Source organism: Malania oleifera, chromosome 3 (genome assembly GCF_029873635.1).
Source record: "Malania oleifera isolate guangnan ecotype guangnan chromosome 3, ASM2987363v1, whole genome shotgun sequence".
NCBI classification, from domain to species: domain Eukaryota; kingdom Viridiplantae; phylum Streptophyta; class Magnoliopsida; order Santalales; family Ximeniaceae; genus Malania; species Malania oleifera.
Window position 1 is genome coordinate 80,364,232 of NC_080419.1, and position 12,302 is coordinate 80,376,533.

Sequence of the window (12,302 nt, forward strand, 5' to 3'; positions counted from 1 at the left end):
AAAGAACATATCCACGTAGGGGTGAGCATAATTCGGGTTTAACCGAACTAACCGAATTAACTGACTGAGTTCAGTCGGTTCGGTTAGGTTACATATTTGGATAATTTCGGGTATTCGATTTTCGGTTTGAGTATGGAGAATTTTAATTCGGTTAACCAATTATCCAAATTACTAATTAATTAAAAATTAAATATAAGTAATATTAAATATAATTGATATATTATATATTATATAATTATTCTATTTTCTTAATTTATTTATTAAATCAATGTCATTCTCCTATTTCAGCTTTTACAATTAAAAGAAAGGGTAAAAATTAATTTTATAATTAATTTTAAAATTTGCCATTATATATTTTTTATAATTAATTTTAAATTATTTCGATGAAATTCAATTAACCGAATTATTCGAAAGTTGGTTAGATTGGTATGGTTCGCTTACAGCACTTAATTCGGTCGATTCGGTTCAATTAGAGATAATTGTTAACCAAAAGTTTTAGTCAATTAACTGAATTTGACCAAACCAACCGTTTGCACACCCCTATATCATGAGTGTTGACTCAGCCTTATTCAATACCTCTCGAAAGTTTCCCCTTCTTACCCCATTATCAGTCAAGAAGCATCCCAAGAAAGAGACCTTCAGCAGGTCCTCTTGATCAGCATTGCACTTAGAACTCAGAAGCACACTAATATTTTCAGCAGAATAATTGTCCATCACTTATTTGGATTTTGGAAGCCTTTTGTGACAATGAAAGCATATCGGCATAGAAGGAACTGAAGCCACCTGAAATGAATTATTTTCAGCTCCATGGAAGCCCACTAATGGCAAAGTTGTGGCTCTTTCACCATAAATATAGAGAAATAATTGGACAATTGCACAATGTTAGGGCCCAAGACCCAATATGCTTAAACTTTTGGGTCAAGTTGATCTTCACTTATGTGTATCAAGCCCACCCATAAGCTCTTTCAGTCCTAACAAGTGGTATCAGAGCCGACGGTTCGTAACTCTGGGTCAGTAATATCGAAAAAAATCGAAATGTGAAACTAATTCTCCTAACGTGCTAATAGTTGAAGGACCATGTGTGTGACCAAGGCCAATAAGGATTATCTAGGCTTGGGATGGATCCGAATAAGGTCAAGACGTGGGAGGTTGGATTGGTTCAAAGACACGTAGAATGCAATCCGAGACACATAAGACGCCAATGGTAAGGCCTACTTGAGCAACTGTTGGGGAATTGGACTTACTCTTATAAGGGAGATGGTTTCCATTCAAGGGGGAGTGGTTGAAACTCACAAGTGAGGGGGAGATTATTGAGAATTCCACTTGTGAGTTTGTCTCACATTGGAAAATTAGAGTGGATGATAGGTGCTTATATACATGGTTGGGCCTAAAACCCAATAGGCTTAAGCTTTTGGGTCAAGTTGGTGTTCATCCATGTACATCAAGCCCACTCATAGGCTTCTCCGGTCCTAACAGCTTGATCTTGTATAGATTCATACGTACAATTGCCTATGAATCTTCTCCAGTGTGATTCAAATTGATGCGGGACTAATAAGCAAGAAAAAATAGAAGAAACAAATGAAAAAAAATAAGATGCAAAGTAAATATAAATAAAAGAAACTTCGAAAGATGGAAATATAAGGAACATAAAATCAGGCTATTTGCCAGGGATGTTGGGTTAGTTCGGAGGTTCTAGCATTCAGATTGAGCCAAGTTATTTCTTATTATTGCAAAGATAAAATTCATTTGCGGACACCCAAGGGGGTGTCGCCCATGTCACTCCCATGTAGCAGACTGGGCTAAGCTATTTAACACATACGGATCTGTTCTCAACTTCAGTTGACAAAGAGATAAAAAGTTTAACTATTTAAAGCCTTGGGTGAACTTTTGGGCTGATAAAATTATGTCAATCATGATATGAAGTTGTCGAGGGTTGAGTCGAGGCTCTCAGTCAATGATATGTGGAGCACAGATTGTCAAGATATGCAGAATGGGAACCATAATAGGAACAGGAACAGGGTAAGTTACCTGCCCGCGTACACAGTGGGATGGAAGTAAGTTAATTTCTTGGGATCATTCTAGTGGAACAAAAAATGGTGTTCCAATAATAAAATGCTTTCTCTTTTATACACGAACACACACTTAACATCATGAGCTCATGGATAAATATGGACAATTTCTAGCCAAACAAACATATCTCAGGAACAATAATGAAAAGTCCAAATACTGAATTAAATAACCTCTAGATTCTCAACTAATTAAGTAATAGTATAAAATAATCAACAACTTAAATAAAGAATTCAATTTTACATGAGGAAAAGAATGTGAGGATTGAGACTGATGAGATAAAAAGAATTGCATGTAAAAACAACAGAAGAATCCATTATGACCAAAGTATAACAACATCTTCTACAAGCTGTCCATACAATTGAACAATGGAAAACAATTTATACAGTCAGCTCAACTGCTTTCAAACATATTTTAGCATCCATTTTAAAAGATTCAAAAAAAAAAAAAATCTGAATAGAATTATGAAGCATCATTTGGGCTAACCTTCTTCTTTAGCTGAATAAAAAGGAAGCAAGAGTCGGACTCCACAGTCGTCAAACACCAGAACAGATTCAAACTGGATGATTGGAAGTCCATAAAACAGTCTGAAATCTAACTCCAAAATAATTAATATAAGAATGACATTAAAAATCAAATAACAATAAGAAAAGAATAATAACCTCATTCTTCATAAGGAATCCATTCACAGATGAGAAACCATCAAACCCAAAGAAAGTCCTCAATTGAAATTTTACAACTTCCAAAGAGAAATTGTTGTAGTGTGCGGCTCATATCGAGTGAAACATGTGTACCGAGAAAGCATACTTATTTTATTGGCTGGAACAATTAATTGGTTGGGGGTGCGGGGGGCAGCGTCCCCACGGTTCGGTACAAGGGTATTTGAGGAATTTTTCTAATACTTTTGTATGAAGGGTTAGTATAAATACATATGATTTAATCCTACTTTGATATAATGAAATTCAGCCACCGCTCGCTCCGGTGGATGTAGGCATACTACCGAATCATGTTAAATCCGTGTGTTTTTGTTGCTTTATCCATCTCTTTGTTTTTTCGTATTACTCATCATAATTGCTGCACGTTTCACAACAATTGGTACCAGAGCTCAGGTCATGATGCTTAGGATTTCTTTTGCGAAGTTTGACATGGTCAAGTTATATGGATTTGGAAATTTGGGATTATGGAATAAGAGGGTCAAGGATTTGTTAGTGCAACAAGGCATGGTGAAGGCACTATACAAAAAGCAGCCGAAAGACATGGATGACATAAATTAGAAGGAACGGGAAGCGAAGGCTGTGGCAAATATCAAACTTTGTCTAGCTGATGACGTGATGTATCATGTCATGGATGAGGAATCACCGGTGGCAATTTGGTTGAAACTGAAAAGTCAGTATATGTCCAAGTTGTTGACGAACAAATTTTATTTTAAGTAGAAATTGTATGGTCTTAAGATGTCAGAGGGCTCAGATCTGAACCAACATGTTAACGTGTTCAACCAAATCATCAGTGATTTGAAGCGAGTTGATGTGAAGTTCAAAGAAGAAACAAGGCGTTGATGTTACTAAATTCCTTACCTGCTTCTCCTACGTACGAAAATTTGGTTACAACTCTGATGTGGGGGAAAGAAACTCTCGAATTGAAGGAGATCACAAGTGCTCTATTAGGTTTTCATCAGAGGAAAAAAGTCAGTGATGAGAATTTACAAGGTGAAGGGCTTGTGGTGAGGGGTAACTGAGAACTTGGGAGAAACAAGTCCTAGAGTGGATCGAGTAACAATAAATCTTGGTCTAAATCCATGAAGAGGAAGGACATACAATGTTATAAGTGTGGGAAAAAGGGGCACATAAAATGAGATTGTCTAGAGAAAAACAAGAGGAATACAAATAATAAAGAGAGTCCATCAAAGTCTGCGAATGTAGTGGAAGAAGATGACTGAGAGAGCGGTGACGGGGACATGCTTTCTGTTTCATCCAATTCAGACCATCTCACAGATTCTTGGATTCTAGATTTAGCATGCTCCTATCACATGACACCCAATAAATATTGGTTTGACACCTATAAGTTGGTAAATTTTGGTTTTGTTCTGATGGGTAATGATGCATCATGCAAAGTTATTGGAATGAGAAATATTAGAATTAAAATGTTTGATGGTGTTGTTAGAATGTTGTGTGATTTTAGACATCCCAGATTTAAGGAAGAATATGGTTTCATTGGACACTTTAGATTGTAATGGGTTTAATTACAAGTCTGTAAGTGGAGTAATGAAGGTGGGTAAAGGTGTCTTAGCAGTGATGAAAGGGCAGAAACTAGCAGGAAATATTTATACACTGCTAGGTACCACAGTTGTAGGTGAAGTTGCAACTGCAAAGTCAGAGTCAAATAGTACAGCCTTGTGGCATATGCGGTTAGGTCATATGGGTGAGTGTGGGATGATGCAATTTCATAAAAGAAATCTATTGAAGGGTGTCAAAACATGCAAGTTTGATTTTTGTAGCTATTGTGTTCTTGGGAAACAAATTTGGGTGCAGTTCAAGACAACCACACACAAGATAGAGAGAATTTTCGACTATGTTTATACAGATGTTTCGAGGCTAATAAGGGTAGCATCATGGGGAGGACATATGTATTTCGTGAGTTTTATTGATGAATACTCATGAAAGTTTTGGGTGTACTTCATGTGGCACAAGTTAGAAACATTTGCCAAGTACAAGTTATGGAAAGCTGAAGTAGGAAACTAGACAAGAAGGAAGATCAAATGCCTCAGGTTTGACAATCGTACTGAGTACACAAATTCAAAGTTCACAGAGTTATGTGAGCAGTATGGGATTAAGTGACACTTCATAGTATGCAAGACACCACAACAGAACGGTATGTTGACTCTACGAGTCCAATCTTGTTTTGATAATGACAAATCACTTGATATTTGATCTGTGCATTGAGTTTGTGAACAGGACTTACACTAAGCATGCACGGAAAGATAATGAGTCATGGAAGCCATAAAGTAAAGCTGATACATTTTGGAAAGTACCATGGAACTCAAAGAGTACGAGAATCAAGATGCAAGCGACAAAGTTCAAGAATATCTTGGGAAAGGGTATTTAGAACTCATGTACTTACATTTTCGTATGATTTAATTTGAGGCTCATTATAACTTAGAATGGTTTTTGGATTTATGCATTTCATGTACATCATTAGGAAAATCTCATGGACCTTGAAATGTTTTCAAAATCATGAAAAATATGTTTTATGAAACACCCAAGAAAAGGAGCCAAGCAGATTTTTAATTAGAAATGAAAATTTGAGAAAATGGGGACTTCGGTCGCCTGAACTCAAACCTCAAGCGCTTGAAGAATTTCTTCGGTTGCTTGAAGATTAAGTTCGGTAGCTTGAAAATTAAATGGAGAAGACAGAACCTGACCGAGGCACTTCGGTTGCCTGACCTTGGAACCTCAGGCACCTGAAGTCACCACTTCGGTCGCCTGATCCTGTATTCCAACATGATTTTTTCAAGGCTTAAGGAACTTCGGTTGCCTGGACCTTTACCCTCAGGTGCCTGAAGTCGCGGGGCTGCTAAAAACCAGATTTTTATTAAGTGAACTCGCGAGCCATCTGATTGATCCAACGGCTGAGATCAATCCTAAGGGTCATTTACTATATATACTAAATGTCTAAACCCTAGAAGGAAGTGAGACACACAAGAAAGAGAGAAACACACCTTGTTGCAAGATCATTGAAAAGTGTTATACGATTGCCTAGACATCAATCTAAAATCTTCAAGCTTAGGCAAATCAAATCAGATTTTCAAAGGGAACTTGTTTACTCTACTGGACATCAATCCAATATTGAGGTTTGATCTTTCAAGTTATTAGTGTTGTGACTTTTCATCTCATCTCATTGCTTGTTCTTGACTAAGTATTGAAAAGTTTTGATCTTGAGTGTGCCTATTCATATAAAATATATTTTTGAGAAGATCATTACTTGAGAAAACTTATTTAACTTGCTTGATTGATTTTCTTTTGATTCAAGTGTGTATTTTCTAAAGGATATATATATTTTAGTCATATTACTACTTGATTAAATATCCTTGGTACTTACAACTATACATTTAATTGAGGGATATTTTCTGAAAATTAATATTCTCAGTTTGTGATTGAATACATGAAATAAAGTTTTGTGATTTTGATTGAGTTTGTATTCAACACAAATATTTTGTTAACAAGTTTACTTCAAACATACTTTTACATTTTTACAAAGTGAACCAAGAACCCTAGTTAACTCCAAGGCATTTCAAATATATTTTACTTGAGAGTTTTGATTAAATAGGGATTTTTGTGCTCAAGCATATCATATATAAAACAAGGTTATTGTATTCATACATTCATGAGCTTCAAGTTATATCATATGTTAATGTGTTAGGAATTTGAATTGTACTCACAAGCTTTTGTTAGAAGCATTATTTTGAGTGTTATTTTCAGATTTCATTGTAAATACGGTTCGGGTTGTGAACCGGGTGTGAGGAGGAAGCTGTACCTCTTGTGAGCAGCAGATAAGAAGGGAGCTGTACCTCTTGTAAGCAGCGGTTTGTAAGGGAAGCTCCGTCCCACTTTAAGGAGCAGGGTTTTTAGTGAATCCTTGAGTGGTTGCTCAAGGCGAGGATGTATGCCAAGTCGGCTGAACCTCGTAAAATCGTGTTTGTCTTCTCTCTTCCCTCTACTCTTTATTTTCCGCGTTATATTAAATTGAGTATATTGCATGCATAGATAGGATTGCCACGCACATACATAATGGAGTAATAAGAAGTAGTTGTTAAATTGATAAGAAGTGTGTAAAAGGAAACTAAGTGGCTTAATTTTTTTTTTATATATATATCCAATTCAACCCCCTCTTGGGATTACATCTTAATGAACACGGTGTATCAGAAAGGATGAATAGAACAATAGCTAAAAAAGCATGGTGTCTCAGGTTAAATGCAAGGCTTGCAAAGAATTTCTAGGTAGAAGTAGTGAATATGACATGTTTCTTAATTAACAAGTCACCTAGTGTAGCACTAGATTTGGAAAGTAACAGAGGAGGTGTGGATAGGCAGTGCAGTAAACTACTCTGGTTTGAGAGTGTTTGGATGTCCAGCCTACGTGCATGTTTCTAGTGAAGAGAGATTGAAGCGTGATATGAAGTTTAGATGGTGTATCCTTTTGGGGTATTAGATAAAGGGTGAAAAGGCTTCAAGCTCTAGGATTTGAAGACAAACAAGGTGGTGATTTGTAGAGATGTGATTTTTGATGAGAAAGACATATTGCAACATACTTAGGAAGAAGAAAAATATGTGCTAGAAAATTTCAGTAGCAATGAGTATGTGGTGCAGGTGGAGCTAGAGACTCATGGTAAAGAAGACTATGTTCATAATGTAGGTAGTTCTAGCTCAAGAGATTAGCAACATCACAATATAGCTATAGTTAGGCCCAAACATAGTATTAGGCCACCCACCAGGTATGGTTTTGAAGATTTGGTTTCTTATGCACTAATTACTAGTGGTAGGGATCCTATTAATTTTCAAGAGGCAGTACACAACCAATAGAAGAGTAGATGGATGGGTGCTAAGGTGGAGGAGATGGAGTCTATACATAAGAACTAGACATAGGAGTTGGTGGAGATTTTAGAGGGGAAGAAGGCGATAAGATGCAAATGGGTGTATAAGAAGAAAGAAGTAGTATTAGAAAAAGAGGTAGAAAAGTTCAAGGCTTATCTAGTAACAAAGGATTACTTATAGAGGAAAGGGGTTGACTATGATTAGATCTTCTCCTCTATGGCCAGATAGACTTCCATTAGGGCAGTGTTGGATTTGGTAGCGCATTTTGATATGCAGTTGGAGTAGATGGATGTAAAGACAACTTTTCTTCATAGTGATTTGGAGGAGCTAATTTACATGGTACATCCAGAAGGGTTCAGTAAGTGTGGACATGAACACTTGGTCTTTAAATTAGGGAAATCACTTTATGGGCTGAAGTAGTCTCCGAGGTTGTGGTATAAGCGATTTGACTCTTACATGATCCGAATTGGCTACATGAAATGTGAGTATGATTTTTGTGTTTATATGAAGAGCCTTGATGATGATTCATTTATTTTTCTATTACTTTATGTGGATGATATGTTGATTGCTGCAAAGCGTATGAGTGAGGTTAAAAAGTTAAAGAGTTTGTTGAGCAAAGAATTTGACATGAAGGATTTGGGTGTGGCCAAGACAATTCATGGGATGGAGATTCACAAGGACGGAGCTTCTAAGAGATTATGGTTATCTCAACATAGCTATGTTGAGAGGGTGTTAGAGAGGTTCAGTATGGATAATGCAAAACCAGTGAGTACAGCTTTGGCGAATCATTTTAGATTATCTATCGCTCAGTGCCCAAAGACAAATGATGAAGTTCAAGATATGTCAAAGGTTCCATATGCTAGTACAATGGGGTGTTTGATGTATGCTATGGTTTGTACAAAATCGGATTTGGTATAAGTTGTCAGTGTGGTGAGCAAGTTTCTATCAAATCCAGGACGAAAGTTGTAACGCCCTGAACCCAAAAACTCGATCCAGTGCTTTATACCTGAATAAACCGTGCTTTGTAGCACCCCGAACTCATTTGGTGGGACTCTGGTGCCATGTCATCCATTCATTCACCTGATACATGACATTCTATTATCATTTACGCAGTGGACAACATAAATATAATCCTCCAACAATATAATACCAGATTTTTCTACATCTATCTAAGTTCCAAAATAAACCATTCATCCACCTATATCTACATATATACATATATCCAAAAACATAATCTACAACTTCCAATATTCACAACTCATAAGACTTAAAACACAAAACATAAAATATAAAACTTATACATCCCAAAAGTATAATCAAAGTTTATATCCTTTTTCTTTCTATATCCAAAAATGCTATAAAAACCCCGAGCTCTCTAAGCTCGATCACATGGAGGTCTTGAAAAAGATAAATTTGTATTCAGGTGAGACACATCTCAATAAGGGAAGAAAAAATATATATTAAATTAGCGTGTGACCGACATAAGGTTTGTAAATGACATATGCATATGTATTCATCATTTGCATATCATTATCATAATTTCTAAAATCCTTTCTTAAACCTGATCAAACACATGCAAGGCATTTTACCCACAAGAATACGTAAGGATGGGGATGATTACCTGCCCATACAAGTAGCACTCCTCTGCTCTGATACTTTAGGCAACCAATGGTCACAATTGAAGCATATTAGGGCACTTACCTACTCAGTAAGCCTTCTAGTGAAAAAGTAATTTCGTACTCACACAGTTCATACAAAATTTTACTAGCAAAGGCTCCCAAGAATGAGGAAATTTACCTGCCCATACAAGTAATTTCCCTCTGTCCTAATATGTTATGTAGCCTACTACTACATCTGATACCTACTAGGGCACCCGCCTTTTTCAGTAAGACCTCAGACGTAGAGTTTGCCCTCCCCATATAAATACATATCATACTAGCGTGAATACTAATACTACAATAATACATTACCATATCTGTCATTTATTCTGTATTTCTCATCTGTTCATGTTTTTAGCTTTGACAATTCGTAGCATTTCACTTTATATGACTCTTTCCCATTTTACATTGTTCATATTTCACATTTCATTTCCATTTCATTCCATCTTCATTTCCATTTCATTTCCTACATTTGTACTACAACTCCTTTCAGCTGTACATTAGTTAGTCCACATAGATATGCACTATTCTACTACTACAGCCCCTTTCAGTTGTTCATCAATTAGTTTACAGCTCCTTTCGGCTGTTCATCTGTTTCCATGGTTACATTAATAATCACATGCAACATAATTCATATAACATTTTAATTCTCATTGCATTCCTTGTATAACCTGTATCTTGTACATATAACATAATTCAACACTGAATTTCCATTTTACTCATGCCACACAATTTAATGATATATTTCAAACATTTTATGTAAAATATGTCAACCCTCATTTATCATTCATATTCTAAAAGTATACCTTTAATTTCCTACACAATTATCCTAAAAAATCTTTCACTTTCATGAGTCCATTTTCACAAATATATATCTAATAAAACAGCCCTAAGCTCAGAAACTATAATTTAAACGGTTGACATTTTAAACCCATACGAAAACATATACATATATACACAACATAATCCATTTATTTGTTTAATTCATAAAACATGGTTTAATATATATTCCCTCTTACCTGCTTTCTTGAACTACGACAACAGGAACCCCAAATTATGCTTGTGGCGCTCACCTGAACCCTAAATAAAAAACCCTAGTTTAATCAGATAAACCCCAAATAACCTACTATTTCGGCATTTCTTCAACCTATAAACCTTAAATAAACATTTAAAACCCCAAAACTAAGAATCTTAACCCTTACCTCAACTTCGGAGCATTTCTCGAAAAAACCCAGTTTAGAAATTTGCTCCACTAGATATGTAGAGAATCTTCCCTAGAACATCGTAGCGGTCTCTGTTTTTCGATTCGAGGCTAAATACGAGTTAGATTTGAAGAGAGAAGGTTGAGAGACATTTTTAGAGAGAGAGAAACTAAGGAAAAATAGATTTTTTTGCAAAGAAGCTTCCTTGGATCCTTTTATGCACGATGTTGCCACATGGCTTCGTCGACGAGAAGACAGGCTTCGTCGATGAACCACAGAAGGGACTTCGTCGACAAGAGGATGCATTTGTAGACGAAACTTAAAATCTGAAATTCACTCACTCGAGATCTCTTTGTCGATGAGGGACTGAACTTCATCGACGATCTTTAGAAGAACACTCGTCGACGAAGACAGGATATTCGTCCACGAGGTCTGTTGTTCTTCCTCTTTTAAATCTTCCTTCTTCCTTTATTTTTTATTTATCTATCCCATTTATTATTTTCCCTAATTATTAATCACTATAATTTTTTGGGTCTTTACATTCTCCCCTCTTTTAAAAATTTCATCCTCAAAATTTTGCTAATTATTCATTTCTACATTCCACTATATCACATACAATTCAATATTATCACCAGATAAACTTTTGCATCATCCATAACTAAGTAAAATCATCATATAAACTTCCAAATCATCCATAACTGAATTGAATCATAATTATCTTAAATATAAACTCATACCTGCATTCCTGGCATTATCTGGCTCAGGCTGAATCAACGAGTAAACTCGTGCTAGACAACCTCTTCCTAGTGGTACTTGCTGCTTCCCTCGGTCCTGGTTTGGTACAGAAAAAATAGGAAACGGTTCTTGACAATTCCTTTTGATATGCCTCAATTTTCCACACTTGAAACAATTAGGGGTCCCAAACCAGTATTCACCCTATGCCTCTTGTTACATTTCTAGCGTACAGAGTAAGACTTATTACCCTGATAACAAGGATAACTCCAATCTCTTGTCTCCTGTCTCGAGACCATAGCATCTTTCCCTTTCTTCCTAAATCCCTAACTGACCTCAGCTTGAATACTAGATGGTGCAGGTCTCTTCTTCTGCTCTGTAGGCTCTATACTGCCCTGGATGCTCTTTTCCAGCACCAAAACCTTATCAACCAAGTCTAAGACATTCTGGACCTGGAATCCCACCACCAGCTCATAAATTCTGTGTCTCAAGCCTTTTTCAAATTTCTTGACCTTCATTACCTCGTTTGGGATTAGAAATGGTGCAAAGCGAGATAGCTCCATAGATTTTGCTGCATACTCCCCAACGGTCATATTCCCTTGGGTCAGGTTAGTAAACTCTTCAATCTTTTCCTCTTTGATAGAAAATCGGAAATACCTATCAAAGAAAAGCTCTTTAAATCGCTCCCAGGTTAGTGCTATCTTTACCAGCCTCTGCTCCTCTAGTAGCTTCACAGAAAGCCACCAGCGTTTTATATCTCCAGTCATCTTAAAAGCGGCATAACGGACCTTCTGCCCATCTGTAGAGTCGAGTACAATCATGATCTCCTCTATCTCCTATACTTAATTCTCTACAGCCACTGGATCAGGTTCTCCTATGAAGGTCGGAGGGTTCATTCTCATGAACTCCCTTAGCATCATAGAGGTGTCTAAGTCCTCCTCACTAGAAGTCTTCGCATCATCTCTTCCTTCAGTTTCTACATCCTCATCCCTAGGATCCATCCTGAAAATAGGATAGCAAAGAGTGAGAATTCCATATCATAACCCCCAAACAACA

The 12,302-nt window shown here is 36.5% G+C and overlaps 1 protein-coding gene across 1 annotated transcript; it reads right to left on the reverse strand.

Annotated features, from left to right (window-relative positions):
• Positions 1-9,874: 9,874 nt before the first annotated feature.
• LOC131151395 (uncharacterized) lies at positions 9,875-12,067 on the reverse strand. Its single transcript, XM_058102638.1, has 3 exons — positions 11,582-12,067; positions 11,252-11,345; positions 9,875-9,903 (listed from the first exon to the last, which is right to left on the reverse strand). The coding sequence occupies exons 1-3, from the start codon at positions 12,065-12,067 to the stop codon at positions 9,875-9,877; spliced, it is 609 nt and encodes a 202-aa protein (XP_057958621.1).
• Between the last annotated feature and the right edge of the window lie 235 nt (positions 12,068-12,302).